The 19,765-nt window shown below is 36.7% G+C and overlaps 1 protein-coding gene across 3 annotated transcripts; it reads right to left on the reverse strand.

Moving 5' to 3' along the window:
• Positions 1 to 6,715: 6,715 nt before the first annotated feature.
• LOC112758130 (DNA polymerase zeta catalytic subunit) lies at positions 6,716 to 19,487 on the reverse strand. Of its 3 annotated transcripts, none has more exons than XM_025806727.3 (24): positions 19,184 to 19,487; positions 18,983 to 19,065; positions 18,729 to 18,786; positions 18,496 to 18,545; positions 18,210 to 18,322; positions 18,028 to 18,070; positions 17,844 to 17,912; positions 17,541 to 17,654; positions 17,259 to 17,430; positions 17,032 to 17,123; positions 16,775 to 16,953; positions 16,534 to 16,678; positions 14,789 to 16,280; positions 13,313 to 13,534; positions 12,702 to 12,997; positions 12,270 to 12,412; positions 11,553 to 12,144; positions 11,038 to 11,184; positions 10,414 to 10,689; positions 9,826 to 9,933; positions 9,333 to 9,538; positions 8,134 to 8,437; positions 7,405 to 8,016; positions 6,716 to 7,190 (listed from the first exon to the last, which is right to left on the reverse strand). In XM_025806727.3, the coding sequence occupies exons 1-24, from the start codon at positions 19,323 to 19,325 to the stop codon at positions 7,017 to 7,019; spliced, it is 5,832 nt and encodes a 1,943-aa protein (XP_025662512.2). In that variant the 5' UTR covers positions 19,326 to 19,487; the 3' UTR covers positions 6,716 to 7,016. The 3 variants fall into 3 exon arrangements, with proteins under 3 accessions (XP_025662512.2, XP_025662513.1, XP_025662510.1); XM_025806728.2 differs by having other exon boundaries at positions 17,259 to 17,426; positions 19,184 to 19,402; XM_025806725.3 differs by lacking the exon at positions 18,729 to 18,786 and having other exon boundaries at positions 19,184 to 19,444.
• Between the last annotated feature and the right edge of the window lie 278 nt (positions 19,488 to 19,765).

The raw sequence follows: 19,765 nt of genomic DNA on the forward strand, positions 1-19,765 counted from the left end.
TCAACAGAAGATGATCATTGTTCGGATGGAGACACATTCACAATCTGAATCGCTTGATATGTGAGTTTTACAACTAAATTTCAACCTTCTAATAATCTATTTTAAGGGAGTTTGTTAACTTTTTATTTTTGTCTTGTTTAGAGTTCCAATTCAAGTATACATGCCTCTCGCAGACAACAGCAGCAACCCTGTGCAAATTGAACCATCCCCCTCCCCCCCCCCAAAGCCTCCGAGCAAGAAAATTAGCGAAGAAACAATTGGGATAAGGAATAATATTCGAGTGTATTTAGTTATTATTTGGGTGTATTTTGTTCTTATTTAGGTGTATCTCATCTGAATTGACGTGTAATTGGTTTTATTATAATTTAAATCCTTTTCTCTAACCCTGCAGCACTCCACAACCCCAGCAACATGCTGAAAGCACACCCACAGTGCCAGCAGCTCATTCTAAAATGTAAGTTCTACACAATATAACTCTCTTTCGATATTATTCGTCTATTCTTATTCTTATAATATCTTATATGTCAACATGTAGTAATCCACCTTCTCAAGCTACTGCTGCATTGATGATGATCGCCATCACAACATCCTATGTACCAAAAGAATTTCCGGCACCATCATTCAGCCTTGGCTTCACTGATTCGAGTTAGGAAGAAACGCTGACTAAATGAACGTCAAAGAGTGAAGCTTGGAAATGATTCTACAATGGCATCAAAAGTCCTAACTAAATGACACTCCATTTGTTCATACAAACAATCATAGAAAAAGAAAAAATAAACTCAAACAAACGAAACAAAACAAAAATAATTTTTGAGAAAAGGGTGGGAGCAAAACAAACCGAAACCACTTGTCCGACCTGGTCGAACAAATCGTAGAGGATTTTATCGACCTCAGGGTCTAGATCCCCAATGTATAACGACATCCTAACGAACTGCTTGGACGCATTTGCAGCACCCCCAGCCGCCATCGGTAAAGGAGCGGCTGTGACGCTTTTCTGTGGATCCAATAGCGTCGTGGCCTCCATCACCGTTGTCACCTCACTCCTCTTCCTTTCTCTATCGACGTAGCCTCCTTCTTTCTCAATCCATCACCTTCGTTGCCACCTTCTTCTCCTTCTTCGGTTGTGCTTCCTTTTGTCACTATGTTGTTCTCTCTCTCTCTCTCTCTCTCTCCCTCTCTCTCTCTCTCTCTCTCTCTCTCTCTCTCCCTCTCCCTCTCTCTCTCTCTCTCTCTCTCTCTCTCTCTCTCTGCTTTTTGTATTATCAGCAGTCACCGTTATTGCTTCCATCAGCAGAGAGCTCCTTGCTTCTTCTTTTTCGCTTGTGATATCTCCATGTATTTTGAACCACCACTCCATTTGTGTACTCAATCAAAGAGAAAGAGAGCGCAAGCAAGAAAGAAGAGAAAGAGAGATAGATAGAATTTAGAAAAGAATTGATTTTTAAACCTGAATGAAATCTGTGCACTCAAAAAAGAAAGATAGCGTTTAGAATTTGTTTTCAAATTCTGATACCAAAAGGAGAAAGATTGCGCTCAACTCAAACATTCTTTTTAAACAATGTATTAATGTATTGAAAAGTGAAAACAATCAAACAAATAACCATTTATAGCATTAATTTTGAATTAATATTAAAATAATAAGAATGAGATGTATTACATTTTTGCTTATTACAAATAACTGAAATATAATTTTTAGACTCTTGTTTTGTATGTACCACTTGTCAATCAAATAAATATGACATTTGTCAAGTATTTAACAATGACACTTGTCAATCAATTAACCTACTATTATTTTTTTTATTAATTATTAATATTAATAATTAATTAATAATAAATATCTTAAATAAATTCTTCAAATTGAATTCCATAAATTTTTATGGGCCTAACTCAATTTTATGGTAGAGATGACAAAATTCGAAATATAGAGATATCTACAAAAACTTTTTTAAATGGATACTCGAAGATGGAATATTTTTTTGCAAGGATGGGAGGGGTAAAATTCCCTGAAGCAGGCGCGAAAATTCAAACAGAGATCCTTGCCCCGTCCTTACTAATCCTCAAATTATTAAATTTATTTGAATATTTTTAATAATTTATTTTTAATGTAGATTTTTTAGTCATTTCACATATAATATATATATATATATATATATTAAAAAACCTAATTTTAATTTAAAAAATGTCTTTTCTTCTCTCCATAACACTAATACCGTATTGTCCCACATTTCTAATTTCTTCTCTCCATAACTATGGTGTGTTATTTTATATTTTTAGACTTGTAATCTTGGATAATACTCTATTTGTATGTTGTAATAATATTTTATGATTTTTAAATTTTTTTATTAAAATTTTCATATAAATTATTAATATAAAGAGATGGGAAATTGAGTCCCCACGAAAAATAGGACCTTGCAGAAAATAAGGATGGGACAATATTTTTCTACAACAGTGATCGGAGCGGGAACAGAGAGCAAATCAGGGAGTGGGGACAGAAAGCAGGGAGGCATCCCCCACTCCCGCCTTGTCCCGTTGCCATCCCTATTCATGTGTATCGCAGAAGGGGACTTCTAACATTAAGGCTTAAGAGACCGAGTTTTGTAATTAATATTTTTTCGAAATCTACAATAATTTTAGCTTTAATTTTATACTTTAATTTGTCATTTTTTTTTTATTTTTTACGGTATCCTCCTATCCGAAGTAAATTCTCATAGTGGTCTCCAAGATTCACTCAATTACTCGATTTGGTATTTGAAATTTTAATTTTTTTAATAGTGGTCCTCCACATTCAACTCCAGACACCATAGTAGTCCCTGGATTCATTTTTGGTGCTGACTCAGCCGACAAAGTGCTAATGTGGCTATTCCTTGCCACGCTAGAGGTAACCAAAATGACGTTGTTTTAGTTTGGTGTTCAATATTGGGCAAAACGACGCTGTTTGGGTTCAATTTCTTGCGATTGATCAAACACAGAATTCGTTTGCCTTCTGTACTTCCATTATCGTTCTTCTTCTTCTCGTCTTTTTCAATGGTGAAAAGCTAGGATTCAGTTTCTTGCAATTGTTTATGTTGCAATGACACTGGTGACACTGAACTGGTGGGTTAGATTATCTCCTCCTCACCTAAAAGCAAGCATTTGCGACATTATCATATACAGTGAAGGTAACATTCGTTTTTTTTTTTTTAATGTTGATTATTTCGTATAATAGTTGTGTCAATGGCTTCTGGTATAATTGATTTTTAATAATTCCTTTGTTCATTAGGGTTTGAGAAATTTTAGTAGTAAGTTGGGGTTTATCCTCTATTTTACGAGGGGCTGGATTGACTATTTGAAAAAAATGGCTTACAATGAAGTCATACAAAGAGACTTACAACTATCACGTCAATCCCATTTTTGAGCAACTTTTGTAGGAAAAAACAGATGAATGCAATAGGCCTCATGCTCGAGTTAATACTCAAAATGGCCCCTGAAATTTGACCATCGACTCAATTTAGCCCTCCAATATTTAATTGACTCAAATTGTACCCTGAAACTTCAAGGCATGACTCAAATTGACCTCTCCGTCCATTTCTGTCACTAGAAAAATGATGTGGCACAATTAAACGACATCATTTTGCTCTTTGCGCCTAAACGATGTTGTTTTACTCCCCTTTCCTCTTCTTCCTCCTCCTCAATGTCTGAACCTCCCACCACCCCATTGCCACCACCCTCAATCATACCTTTCTAACCCCACCATCCTCACCACTACCACCACCACCCTCCTCTTCCTCACCTCCCCTCATCTACCACTCCACTGTCACCCCACCATCCCATTCTCTATCTCCCTCTTCCTCCCCCTCCTCAACCAGAGAATACTGCAAAGAAAACTGGACCATCCAAGAAACCCTCAACCTCATCATAGCCAAGCAATTCGACGACGAGTAAAGACTCAAAACCCCATCATCATTGTCGTCATTGTTGTCAAACTCTCGAGTTAACTCATAAACTCATACGAGTTTACAAATTTAGGTAGTGAAATCGAGTTAAATCAGACACAAACTCATTTTTAAGTAGACTCGGGTGGACTCATGTAAACTCGGTCAAGATCGCGAGTTTGAGAGCGAGTTTGCGAGTTTACTTTGGGTGCCGGTTTTGGCAAAAAATGACGTGACTTTGGCCAAAAAAAAAGAATAATGTTATATATGATGCTAACCCAGTAACACGTAACCTTAAATGACTAAATCTCTAATCACTCTTCTCTCAGTTCTCTCCTTCTCTGTCGTTTTCTCACTCTTCAATTTTTGCCGCCATTTGCCGTTGGTTGCCTGCGTCCCCGAGCAGTACTCTCTCCTCTCAGTGCTCTGCTTCTCCTTAACATTGCTGGGTTTTGCTTTGATGCACGAGGAGCCTCTGCCATCCACCGCGCTAGCTCCTTCGTCTCATTGCCACTGTTTGTCGTGTCCTCTGCGGTTCTGCAGTCTGTCACACTGCCGTGGTTTGTTCGTGCACCATTCGTTCGTTCATCAACCGTTCGTGCATAACTCCACTGCACTGTCGTTGTTGGTCTGCTTCTCTTACCTCTCTTGTGCTTCGCTGTTGCTCACCGTTTCTCACTCTCTAGGTCTGCATCGTGACTCCATCTCTGCACTACACAAACACAATTGTGCTGCATCTCTAGGCTTGCAGCTAGCTGTCATGGTTTTGTTCCATTCAGGTTTTATTTTCTAAATTTTATTGCTTGCCTTTTATGTAGTTTAAAGATTTAGGCAGTTAGTAAATTACAGTGCTTTGATTATGGTTCAAATTCAATGTTCATGGTTGTTATTTAGGAATAACATAGAAAATTAAAAGTTAATAACAACATATAGTTGATAACTAAATTAGGGACATAGTTTTATTCAGGGACAACCTTAGTAATTTGATTATTTGATATTCTTGATTTAGGTACCAAATATATGAGAATGTTGCTTAAAGAAAATGATAAATGATGATTTTGATGAAGATGATGAAGATGTTATTGATGTCATAGAAGATGAAGATATTAGAGGATTTCAATTTAAGTTTATTAGAAGTTTAAAACTTTTAGCTGTGTGTTGTATGTTATACTAATTCCATAAATATAATTGTAAAGGATTTGAACTTGTGTTCTAAAATACTTGTTATAATGTGTGCTACTACTTTAGTTTACTATGTGCTTTAAATTTGATATTGTTAATTTTAAATGGCTAGATTTGAGTATATATATATATATATATATATATATATATATATATATATATATATATATATATATTGAAAAAATTTTGTAATAGGTAAATTCGTACAAGTTTACGAGTTAACTCACGAGTCGAGTCTAGGTTAGCTCTACAAGTTCACTTAGACTCACGAATTTGACAACCTTGATTGTCGGCATCATCATCAACCTCACTTGCATGCTCCATCACCTCAACAAGTAGAAGCAACAACGAGTTATGGTGGAAGTGGGTTGAAATTATTGTTGGAGCCATGACTGCTTGAGGTCACAAAATCAAGTTGTCCCATTTGTCGTTGCATTGATTCTGTGAGTAGAAGGGAAGAAAGGAAGAGAGAGAGGGAAAACTTACTGATCAAATTAAGGAAGAGAAAGAAGAAAAGGGGGGAGGTGAGGAGGAGGAGGGTGGTGGTGAGATTGGAAAGGTATGATTGAGTGTGGTGGCAATCAGGTGGTGGGGGGTTCAGACATTAAGGAGGAGGAAGAAGAAGAGGAGGAGGGAGGAGTAAAATGACAACATTTAGGCGCAAACAACAAAACAACGTCGTTTAATCGTGCCAGGTCATCTCTTCAGTGACAAAAATGGACGGAGGGGCCAACTTGAGTCACGCCTTAAAGTTTCAGAGTACAATTTGGGTCAATTGAAAATTGGAGGCTAAATTGAGTCGGATCTCAAATTTTAGGGGTCATTTTGAGTATTAACCCCCTCATGCTCCCACCTCCCATCATAGTTTTGGAAAGCTTCGATTAAGAGGAAGAAAAAGAAGAGTAAGAAGAAGAGGAATACAATCTAAACAATTGGGGATGAATTAGGGTTTTATAATGGGATAGGGACCAAATTGAATCCAATTGCAATCTTGTCACGTCATCTAGCCGTTGGGAACCTTCAGTGTGGCAAGGAATAGCTGAATCAGCACTCTGTAAGCTAAGTCAACACCGAAAATAAACTCAGGGACTATTATGATGTTCGGAGCTCAATGTGGATGACCACTATGAGGAAATTGGAACTTCGAGGACTAAATTGGATAATTGAATGAATTTCAGGATCACTATGAGGATTTACTCCTCCAACCCGACAGGCAAATGACTAATCTGTCACGAATCAGAACTCTATTTAAGAGTTTGTCATTGGCCAATGGATTGTTGCATACACAAAACAAGATTCGAACTTCCAACACTTGCTTAAACGAACTAGTGAACTAATTATTAGACCAACCCAACTTGATTTAATTTGTCGTTATAATGTAAAATATTTTATATAATTGTCTAATTATATTCGTTTAATAATTCATGGAATTAATATAAAAATCAGTTGTTTTCGTTAATTCGACTTTATGCGATCATGCTATTGCTATCATTCGATTCAATTCACTAAGAGCTTGTAGGTGTTAGGTTGCATTAAATAGAACTATTTGGGGGTTGTTTGACTTTGTTTCTAGGCTATATGTAGAACTTAAGCAAATGACATAACAAAAACAATCGACGAAGTGTGAAAAGCACATAAATATTACAAAAACAATACGATTTGATTGTTAATTTATTCTTCTGTGAGCTTTACAAATCGGTGATTACAAAAAGAACAAATATACATGTTTCTCTTGGGTTACATGGAATGAACATAGAATTACAACTCAAAAGGAGAAATGAAGGTGAAAATACAGAGTTAGTTACAGAAGAAAATATATACACGGCAGTAGTGCCGGCAGCAGCAGCAGACCCCTACCAAACTAATGTCATCAAACCCTACACGATTTACTTCAAGAATCACGACCTTTTCAGTTTTTAGAAATTAGAACCATTCTACCGTGCATTTCGGATAGAAGCCTTTCTCTGCAGCGACATCAGTGGCAGCTAATAATTCTTTCTGAACTTTCCGCCTCTCATAGAACACCGTGCATGCAATGGACGTGCACTTCACCCCACTTTCGAGAAGCCTATCACCGCCGCCACAGTGGTGACATATCTATAACAGAATAAAATCCACAGCTATGATCACAATTATAACAACTAAAACGTATCAAATTTAGAGGACTAATAGAAAGGAGCAAAAATTCAGAGGAACTATAACTACATTGGCGCAGCAGCTTTTCATTTTCAAGCAATTTCTTCCACATGCAAATATGCTATCTCAAAAGGATTACCACAACAGGATGAAAATTTAAAAGAAAAATACTTACAGCAACAAGATGTTGCATCTCTTGCTCCAACTTAGAAGTTTTACTAATCACTGCTGTTGCAGCAGCTGCTTCATTTTTGGAGCATTGACTACACAAACGTGCTGAAGCCTGGACCAACTGCCCACATACTATACAATGTTTCGAGAGATAGTAATAATCAATTCTGGTTCTCTGAAAATTTGAAGAGAACTTATTCTTTACAGATGCTTCCCTTACGGGGCGGGGCATCTCTAAAAACCACTGGATCAGGTCAGCGCCAACAAGGCTAAAGACACGCTGCAAGGCTGGTATTATTTGCTTGTTAATGTAATATAAATCATTTATTCTAAATGGAGAATCAATTGCCAAGACTTCCAATGGATCCACAACCATATCAGACAGGCGGGCTCCAGGCTCACCGTGGATTACAACATAAGGTATTCTCTCAGCATATCGTGGTTCTGCCCTACGATCAGATCTCATTGCCTTAGTGGCCACAATTGCAGCAGGAGGAAGTGAAGAGATCCTTCCACTGTAGGTACCCAGACGAACCTCCTTTGCAAAGACGAAATCTTTCAGGGAGAATCTTCCAGAAAGTATCCTCTTCCACTGACGTTGCAAGTAACATTTGACCTGCAGGCAGCAAACAAAAAGGTTGTAACCATGGCATTTGCACCGACTTCAGACTACCTAAGACTAAAAATATGGGATAACTGAAAGCGGAGTTCCAACTCATTGATGTCATTATACCTCCAATAAATCCTGATGCTGAAAAAATAATCTCAAAGACTGTTCCATTATCTTTGCAACTGCACCACACGTGTCCCTGCGGATTGTCTCAATACCTTTAGCATCAAAAACAGGTTCAATTTGTTCAGGGCTTTCATAACTGTAGCCAACATATCGCTTCTTTGTCAGGAGGAAACAAGGTTGATAAACTTTCTCCATCTTCAGGGTAACAGGACTAGGATTCATAGCAGTGATAGCAGAAGCAATCTCACTCCCAATTTGGAAAGATTCTTTGATAGTGCGTCCTTTAAGGAGGACAAACATACTGCAGAAAGACAGAAACTTTACCAAAACAGTTTTTCTTTTCAGCCCTAATACTTTACTAATCATTTCTTCATAAAGAAATAACAATCACAAATCACCGAGAAATAGACAGGTTCTAAAGACATAAGAATTCACAAATGAAAAAGCTTGATTTGCAATTATGCAGTTACTAACAGAAATCTTTCTTAACATCTGAGGACAATCACAATATAGTGACGCACGGCCAGAGGGAAATCATGCATAATATATAGTTTTCTATTTCATTGTCATGGGGAATATCTTTGGGAATTTCAGCAGTTATTTTAGATAGTTAAAGAATACTTCTGGTTCTTTTTCTTGTGTGTGTGTGTTTGGAGGGGAGGGGGGAGGTTTGATAAGAAAAGGAAAGAGAAAGGTGAAAAACCTATGAAGAAAACAATAGGGAAAAAGAGGAGGAAAGAAAAATATATCAGCTCAAAGAGCACCTCATGAACCCAATCCCTTTGCAATGCTAACCCAGAACTCATAAAAAGTCATGAGCATAAAGAGCCTAATGAAGCCATGTTTTAGAACTAAAATACTAATAGGATATATATAACTTAAGAATGTTATACTCCCTCCAGTCCCACATAAATGTATAACAATATGTGAACAGTTGATTATCATTTAGGCAAATCTCAAAAGAGGTTATTATGATTAACTCTAATTAGATATACTAGTGGATTAATAGACACTAATCCACTCATTTATTTATTTATTAAATCGTGTAATAATAAAAAATATAAATTGATCAAGATGGTAAGTGCTTTGTTCTCTTAATAAATGATCTTTAGGTACCAATCTTATAAATAACAAAATATCTGTGCACCAAAACCTCTCCCAATCCCCTTTATATATAGTAGATTGTACAGTGATACCTATCAGTATCTCCGTAAATAACTCTAGCATTCCACTTTTCATGTAGATTTACAAATGAGATCGCCCTCTCCAGTGTACTACGGCCACATTGAACAATACTGTCTGCAAGTTCTGCACAAGGCATGCGACCACTAAATCCAGCAGCAGTGTAACCATATGTTACATTGGATATGAGTTTCAATGCCAGCTGCCTTGCATTAAATATCTGAAAGAAAAATTGTACTAATTGGCGATTTCTTCCTCATAATGAATACAGAAGAACCACATCTTTGAAACAGATGTCAGATGCAACTAAATACCCAAAATAAAGTAACTTATGAAGGCAAAAATATTTAAAATGCATTCATTTAGAAAATAATCTTTAAATTTCTAAACTTATCTTTCAGAAATTTCCAGATTGAAAATATGATCTTTTTTGTCTTTACTATTATACTAGTAGTATTAAATAAATATACAACTAGGAGTTATTAAATCCAAGTCACAAGATAATACCCGCTGAAGCACTTGCTCTGAGGGAGCCAACTTTTTAATTGCTTGTTTCACCATTATTCTGGTTGACAAGATCTCTTCCAATAAGCGGGGAAGCACACCTCTGCGAACCTGAATTACATTAAGTTATTTCATACTCTACATAAATGAGTTATGCAAAAATGTTTCCATAACAGTTTGTCAAACAAAAGAAGGGGGAGGTGATGGAACAAAACGCTCACATAGTGATCAACTAAACAAGAAGTAATTCCGCAATATTTAGCAATTTACAGTTATATCAAGTAAATGTCATTCATTCAGCTTCATTGATATTAAGTTCAAAACTCCTTCATTTTGCAATGGAATATAAAGGAAACAGGCCGCAGTGGTTTAAATTTTAATACACAAAATCTCTAGAAAAAATATAGACGGATTTCCTATAATCAATTAATCATAAGCTAGCCCTATCATTTGCAATTTACAGTTCTGACGAAATCAGGCAGGTTTCTTAATATTAATTAAATCCAGGACTCCAAAAAAATGTAAAAGTCAATAGGTCAAGAAAACTGGGTCATGTCTACTCAATAGAAACATAAAGACCGATTGAATCACCTTGGAAGGTACAAACATAACACCATTTGGAGTGAGCAAAATTTGATCTTTCAAATACTGAAGAACATGTTGCTCTGGCGAAAATGAACTGACCCCAAGCGTGTTAGCCTTCGAAGCTACAACTTTGCCAAGACACGTACAAAAGCAAAGGTTGTATGCAATTATCATAGATGGATATAAAGATTGAAAGTCAAATACAACAACAGGATCAGAATAAAATCCTGACTCGGGTTCCATCACTAGAGGCAGGCACTCCATGGCAGGTTGAGAAGCAACCTAAATGAAGCAACAATGAGCAGTCAAGTCCTTGGATTTGAGTAAAGAAACCAGCATTCAATAGAAGACGTGTAAAATGCAACTAGTTTAGTAAATAAGATTTACTAATTAATAGAACATCATCCAACAGAAATTATAGAAAAACAAAAATATACAAAACCAAATAAATGGATACCATAGAAACTACAAACTCACAATTTCACATCATTTTAGGAAGGCAAGTGAAATACACAAGTAGAATGAGTAACAACTCAACATTGAAAAAATTAGAAGAAAAGACCTCCAGAATCTGCTCATTTTTACAATAGTCATAAGCATTTAACAAGAGGATGGAAAATTTATACAGACCTGTTGATTTCCAGGTGAGATAGCAAGATAGTTTTGTGTATGGGCCAACCTCAATAACATGGATTCAACCCGATATTGTGAACCACGTGATAGAACAGAAAAAAAGTCTATGCCAAAGACACGAGCAAGTTCTGATGTCCGATTCACCTGCAGCAGAAAAATATATATGACATAAGGAAAAACTACAAACTAGTGAAACCAAAGTCATAAAAATAAAACCTAAATTATTTTTGGAAATTGTAATCCTAACCATAGATTAACAAATATACCAGAATCTGTTACTGTATCATCATCAATTAGCTTTTATAAAAGAAACTTAAACTAACTCATAAGCAACTAGAAAAGTATATGTAAAATTGCAAACATGTTTTGAGATTTCTAGCATGCCCAAACAAGGATAAAAATAAAACTCCTAATAGAATAAAATAGCCAAAAAGAAGTACTCAATCTATCTGCATATAAATATTCACCAAGAACAACCCCATAATGGAGTTAAACTTGCAATGCTACCATACCATATCAAGTTGGTTTAAGATCTCAAGGTTCAGCTTTGTTCTTTCTACAACATATTTGATACACCGATATCTTGCTCGTCCAGGACCACTTGAAAACCATCTTGTCAGCACCTTGTTGTGAAAGAATGGAATTTTCCGCCTCAATACAGCTTCAGCTACAGCTTCAATCGAATATAAGTTCAGCTTAACTTCTCCGCGGATCAGCCGCCATACATTAAGGACAATTCTGCCACCTACATGAACTCCACTTGCATGTGTCCGTCCCCATTCATCCTCAATTATTGAACTTCCTTGTACACAACAATCTATACTAGGAGTATCAGGATCGTCAAATTCCAAGATACCTTTTCCGGAAATTTTCACATCTTCAGAAGCAACCGATGAATCAGATGGAGTTCGTGACAAACTGTTAAGTAATCCTAAACCAAATCGTGAAGCCCTTTCTGCCAGGAAACCAAGAGAATACCCTTGAATATCCCAGCCCATCAAAATATCAGGGTCAGATGAAGAGACAATATTTATAAATTCCTTTAACAAGTGCTTTTCATCAGAAAAGACCAACACTTTGCAGCCTACTAAGCCATCAAAACTTCTGAAAACAAATGAAGAAACATGATTTTAAAGAAATATAGAATATAATGGAGCATAAAATCTGTCACCTAATACTAAAAATAAAGGAAATGAGTAAAGGATGATACAAAGTAGACAATATCATACCTCTGACAAGGTTCAAATTTATTATGCAAAAGAACAAGAACTTCAATAATAGAATCACAATCATTCTGAAAACCAAGAGCTACAATGTTGATAGCATCAAACTGAGGGTCAGGTAAAAGGTCTGCTCTTGATTCAGCAAGGACCTACCGATATTGATGCAAAAACTAAGTCAGCTAATATGGTTGTTTATCATGCCCATCTCATTTAAAGCATAACCAGTGATTGACCAATTTAATGCTTGTGTATAGGAATAAGTTACGTATCTAAATCTCACTGAATTGTAGGCACAAGTTAATTTGAGATCCGTATACCAAATTAAATTGTTCAGATCAGAATCCAGCATGCAGATTCCAGAGACAACAAAGAACTCTCGACAAAAGTCTACATGACTTTGCATGTATAAAAATTTTAAGAAAAACATTATCCAGGTACCTCTATACTGAGTAATGTCAATTGCTGTCCACATCCAACACTTGAAGGGTCTCGAAAGCCAATTTGACTCAGAGGGGTAGAATTTGATTTCCTCATAGGGCCTGATATCTGTGAATTATCCTGTGAACCATCTGCACTTGCCTTCACTCTTTCTGTTTGTCCTTCATTAATGCATGATGGTTTGACTGGTTTCTTTTCTGCACTACTATCATCATAAAGCTTAGGCTGGAGAGTAGGTCCAGAAGTGTGTTCAGGCACATCCTTGGCCTCTACTTCAGTTTCTTGACTTGTGTGATCTGAAATATGCCCCAAGTCAAGCATAAATTAGCACGATTAGAAAAGGTATATGGTGTACCCTTGTCATAATCATTACAACCAACAGGGTAAAGAAAAATCAACAAAATTCCAAAAAGATTTCCATTTAATCACTTATATCTCTCTTTGAATACTTAAATTGATTCTTTAAAAAGAATAAAAAAGGTATAGCTTCATATGTGAGGGTTTCATTCTTTTCATTACTATATTTTAGTAAGCAAATAAGACAGGTAAAAAAGAAAGTCATTTGTCATCTACGAAATGCTCTTTTGGACATTTAGTATATAGTTATATACCTCTCTCATCTAGAGATAGCCATCTCTGCACACTGGTTACAGACGGAGGCAAAATATTAGGTGTAAGCACGTATACGTGAGAGCCATCATTTTGATAGTGGATAGCAACATCCTTTTTCCCATGAGATCGAGGAGCTTTGATTGCAACATATTTATTCCAAGTCTTCATCTCTTTCTGGGAATCCTTTGTGGAAATGGGAAGAAAAACATCCAGAGCATTCCCTTGATGAAATAAACAAAATCTAGTCAGAAATTTAATCACACAACCCAAACGATCATACTAGAAAATGGAAGAAGAAACAACATAATAAAGTCAACAACAACCAATCTGTCACACTACATGGAATTTTTTAAACAAGAAGAATTGAGTCTAGAGATTGCAAAAAATGCCTCACTTTCCATTAGATCAACATACTTCATAGGGATGATATGTTAGGGACTTGGGTATTATGGGGTGCTCAAAAGTCCCATGTCAGGTAGTATGGGATGCTTGATGTTGTATATAAGGAGAGTGGTTCTTCCCTCTCATCAGCTAGCTTTTAAGGTGTGGTTTCCCATTTTCCTTAGATACTTAACAATGGTATCAGAACGTGGTTGTTAGCGCCATGGAAAGGGCTACCTATAGGCTGCATTAAGGTGAATACCGAATATTGATAGCCAGTGGCAAAGTGGCTACCATTGGGTCAGTGTCGATAGAGTGAAGCTGCCGTGGATGTCGGCTCTCCAGGGACGGTGTATTGTTAGAGACTTGGGTATTATGGAAAGGGCTATCTATAGGTTGGATTAAGGTGAATACCGAATACCGAATACTGATAGCTGGTGGCAAAGTGGCTACCGTTGAGTCAATGTCGATAGAGTGAAGCCGCCGTGGACGTCGGCTGTCCAGGGGCAGTGCATTGTTAGGGACTTGGGTATTATGGGATGCTCAAAAGTCCCACATCAGGTAGTATGGGATGCTTGATGTTGTATATAAAGAGAGTGGTTCTTCCTCCTTATCAGCTAGCTTTTAAGGTCTGGTTTCCACTTTCTTCAGATACTTAACATTATATTTTGCCAAAATGTATATATCTTAAGGATAAGGAAAATGACATAGCCACCTAATAAATGATGGCTGATTAATAGTCAGTATATTAACACACAAACTAGGTCATCAGAGGTTCTCTTGTTTACCAATAGACATGAGAAAGGATTCACCACAATGCTTCTGGAGTAGAAATGGACCCAGAACCCTTACAATGTATATGACAGGATTCACCCTTGCAATGTATATGACGGAAATAGAATAAAAAAGTAAATGCAGGGGGCAAAAAGAACATGCAAGGCTAAAGGAGGTAAGGTTACAACCTGACATTTCATCACAGCTTGCAATGTATATGACAGGATTCACCCTTGCAATGTATGTGACGGAAATAGAATAAAAAAGTAAATGCAGGGGGCAAAAAGAACATGCAAGGCTAAAGGAGGTAAGGTTACAACCTGACATTTCATCACAGCTTTCCTCATCCAAATGTAAATGGGAATCAGGCATGGTTGGCAAGGGTAAAAGATTTTCAAGATTCTTGTCAGTTGAGCAGGTTTCCTTAGCTGCACTTACTTCAGTTAATTCCATGTGTTTATCCTTCAAGTCATCATCAATAGACTCTGAGACAATAGTCTTCTCACCCAGTAAATTTACACCATGTTTTTTATTATCAACTCTCTCATTAAGCAACACTCGTGTGTAAATTGCTGGAATTTGGCTTTCTTGTGCAAAAGATATGCTGCCATGAGAATCTTGATTCGTGCAATTAGGCTTGCATGACACTTTATTATCAATGGATGAGTTCTGTACACTGCTTGAAGATGCAGAATAAGTTTGTTGACACCTCTCAGGAGTTATGATTTTATAATCGGTATCTGTTCGCATTAACTGAACATCTGGAAAGGGATTTGGCATATACACTAAAGAACCTTGATTTCCAGAAGTCCTTAACAGATCACTTGCTTCTGGAGCCTCCATTTCATTTTCAGAAAAACATTCATCGCTTTGCATATCATCCTGTAAGAAACTATCCTTACCATCTGGAAGTGGCAGTTTCCGACTCACTAAATTATCATGATTGCTCAGTTTAAGATCACAATTTTTCAGGAGTTTTGTTTCTTCCTCGTTGGTTTGAATTGTGCTCAAATCCATTCGTTTTTTCCAAAGGCAGATATTTGATCCCTCATGCCTGTCCAAAACAAGCTTTTTAGTTGTCCCAGAATCGCATTCAGTTTGTTCAACTCGAAAGGATCGCTTCCGCCTCATCAAGTCCCGCAAAGAGCAGTTAACAAATCTCTGTTGTTTTGATTCTGAAACAGTTCTGCCCACATTTCTTGTAATACGAGCACTCTTTCTAACCCCATTATCAGAATCAGTAGAATCTCCACTTTGACTTTCAAATGGGCAAGTCACTTGCATTATAGCTTGTTCTCCTTTGCAGTTAACCTTATCAGCCACTGAAAAAGGCAAAGACCCCCATTGCTTACTCCTCTTATCTTTACTAACTACGGCTGTATCAGTGCTGTGCATGACATGGTACTCAGACAGCCTTCTGGATTCACTATTTCTCTCTGCTGCAGAAGAGGTTTCAGCCAAACTAGCACATGGAATTGAATATTCATCATCAGCTGAACCATCAACTTGGGGTATTATACTCTCAGTTGACACTTCAATAGGATCACCATGATCAATTGAACAAGAAGGCTTTTGCTTAGAAAACTTCAACTCAAGCATATCATCAACTGAATCTAGAATATCCTGACATTCCTTTTGCGACTCACTCTCATATTGCATATTAACTTTCTCCAGCAGTTTATCAATCGTTGCATCTGGTAGCTGGGGACTCAGCATCATTTCACAAACAAGTTCATCATCAGAGTTAATATCTTCTGCAGCTTGAGAAGTTGCAAGCCACTTGAGAAGATGTTGGGCTTCCCTTTCTGCAGCCTAAAGAGTAGAATATGGAAAATGCATGACATAATACCAATAGAATAGATTGTTTGGGGAAAAAAAAAGGTTGAACATATCTATCCCTTCAGCACCATTCAATCAAATAGATATAAATCAAAGAATATTTTTGAGATAAAACAACAGCACAACAAAGCCTTTTCCCAACTCCTAAATCTTATCTTCCCAAAATGAAGGGTGAGAATAATAATGTCAATTTATTTGTAGAAGAAAATCATGGATGACTCCTTGCCTTTATGTCCGACGATCCAATTATTTCAGATGAATGCATTTTGTCCACAGGCAACAAACTGAAGCTGTTATCACCCCCATCTTCGTGTATTTTGGCATCATTTAATGAACATGGTGGTGATGCTGAGCCTATTATGTCTGTTTCTCTGCAAAACAATTCAAGTGTTCTCCATCAGCATCATCAGGATTCACATGTGAGATTAACCAAAATTTTCATCATGTGAAAATTATTCCTCACAAACCTTAATTCTTTCTGAGAAGGAGTTAAAGACACAGTGGTTCCAGCTATGTTACACAATTCAATAAGTCTTTTCTCAAAGTCAATACCAGCAGAAAGAAGCTTCATAACATCTTCTGGAAGTGGTTTTCCAGGATCAGGAGGCATAGTAGCCTCATTAACTCCAGTCCTTTTCTGCTGTTCCTGTAACATAAGTCAATTGATTTAGCTAAAATTTAGACAATATAACATGCAAAATAGGAGGAGAGATTGATCATTTACCTCCCATATAGGTACAAGTGATTGAACCATTTTCACATCCGAGCATGTTTGTGAGAGAGATGAATACATTATAAATTGCTGATTAAGAATCTCTGCCAGAACACAGTATATATCATTAGAATCAGCAGAGAAAGCAGTAGCAGAAGAAAGCGGTACATATTCAAGTGTAGGTGTGTACGTGCATTTTGAGTTTGAAAGTGTTAGTATGGCCAAGAAACCAAACAAACCATCTACAGAAGCATCTCCTTCAAGCTCAGATGTGCTTTGCCTTTTAGGGCAGTAAGGCTTATTGTTTGATGAAGCACCAAAGTCATCGGCAGGTGACCACATCCAATCAGATGGGACAGTGGAAGATATCCACATCTTTGACTCCAAACATACATCAGCACCTGAGTCTGCCTAATGAAAAGATTATGAAATCAAACATAAATATGGAAATATATCAACAAACCAGGCAACAATTAGTAGGTAAACAAGGGCATTTTGACAACTTAAGAATTTCAACTCACCATTATGTGCTCGCTATAAATACTTGATTTCTTGTGAGAAGAGTCTGGTACAGGATGGCGAAATTTCATCTTTGTTAGGTGCAAATGACCCATGCCATACAAGTTGTAATCAACCTAACAAAAACAGGGGGGGGGGGGGGGGGGGGAATCGCCAGGTGAATGCAGTCAGAAGATAAAGATGTGGTTATGATTAAAGCATTAAAGCCATATAAGCAACAGAATCGACTTAATTTAAGAAGATAAAGATTTTGTCATGTTTAGGTAAGCCTACCAAGTTATAACAATTCATATGAAAGAACATACCAGAAACTGAAGAATATAGGGAATATGTGATTCATGAGGTTGTAAACATTTGTCAAGAACAGCACCAGCCTGGAAAGGAAAAGTCAACATGAAAGTTAATTCTCCGTATCATCAAACTAATGTATAATAGTTTCAAAAATACTTTGCATTAACAGACAAAATTCTTTGTATCCTGAGATTATACCAAGAGAAGATTAGCAGCACGGGAGACATCTTGCGGATAATATCTTAACCTCCAGTTAAGGCTTCCCTGTTTTTTTCTATGACGGCTTCTCATAATTTAAGTATGTGGCATATGCATGCCATGAAACTATGCATGTGAAAACATGTAAAAGGAAAACAAATAAATAAAAATTATTTGGATACAGGTATATCTTAACAAATAACTCCTCAAACGAGTGGTAACCATAGAATCTTCTTGCTCGTACAAGGCTGCAGCCATGCACATGCTGCCTTGTTGAACCAGCACTGCCTTTAAGCTGCAGGAGTTGAAATGAAGCTCAATTATGTCACATATTTATGTAAAAAATTATATATATATAAACACAGCACCATATTTATGTAAGACTATATATATAAACACTAGCACTAAAATGAAGGCCTAAATTTGATAGTTTTAAACTAATCCTAATCCTAACACATACAGTAATACCTGCAAGGCTTTCTCGAGAGAAGCAGCAACCTTATTCGTGTATGCATCACCTGTGCAATACCATAAAAAATTGCATTCCAAGAATTAAGTCACTATTTTTTGGGAGCACAAATGTTGGAGATCATTCAATATATCAAAAGCATCATCCAGATGCTTGAAATTGACCTTGAAACATACACACAAACACACTAAACTGGGACCACTAAATACACAAATTGTTAATTTGCCATCACCTTCTTGGTCTGGTTGAAGTGGTATATCCGAACATGGCACATACATATAAGGCAAGGCCTACAAACATATATACGAATACTCAATTCGAATTTAAAATATAATCCGAACATATCATAAAGTACAAAAGGACAGAAACAACGGTAAAGCCTGAAAAATAAACACGTTAATTTGAAATAGCAAAATTGGCAGCAATTGCACTCAGTAGTGAAATGGAACTAAACATGAAACTTAATTATGTAATCCGGTTTCTTACTCGGTGAATGTGCAAGCAAGTCTTCTGGCCTGAAGGAGTAGAACCATACACTCTTATTACAGGAACCTCCTTCACTTTTCCCCCTTAGTTCACAAAATTCAAACAGCGAAAGAAAGTCAACTATTTTATGAGAACGAAACAGATGCTATGAAAATTTGAAACACAGTGAACCCTAAAATTCGTTGTGGTTTTGGTACGTACCGTGGAAGCTGCTGTAACAGATATCGGCGCCTTGGATCGGCGGAGCCATGTAATAGTCGATGGAGACAATCCGAACACTGAAAATCTCTGAATTGGACTGCGAATCCGTCATTTTCTTCTTTCGTTCGTTTGAAAAATTCATCTCCAAAAGACGAAGAACGCATTCACCAGATGTCGCGCGAGCGAGGGAAAATTTTTTGGTTCATTTATTATTTTGGCGGTTAGAAGTTAGAATACACTAGACTAATACAAGATCATACACAACACTAGTACACTAGAGGTAGAAGAGTATAGCTGAAAATTTTTTTTTTTTTTGGTCATGAGGTTCCATTTTTAAAAGCTTCTCCAATACGCTCTCTCTTTTTTTTTAAAGCATAAGAACTGAACAGTTCATTGGGCCAATTTTCAGCCCAAAATAGTTGAGCATGAGATGAGACAAATTAGATTTTGGAAAATAAAATTGGGATTATCACTTATCTCAAAAATTAGAGTTCAGATCCACAATGGATAAATCTTTAACATGTCAATATCATAGACAACCAAAATAAATTCAATACAATATTTATACACCAAAAATCAATT

The sequence above is a fragment of the Arachis hypogaea genome, chromosome 16 (assembly GCF_003086295.3).
Source record: "Arachis hypogaea cultivar Tifrunner chromosome 16, arahy.Tifrunner.gnm2.J5K5, whole genome shotgun sequence".
Classification (NCBI taxonomy): Eukaryota; Viridiplantae; Streptophyta; class Magnoliopsida; order Fabales; family Fabaceae; genus Arachis; species Arachis hypogaea.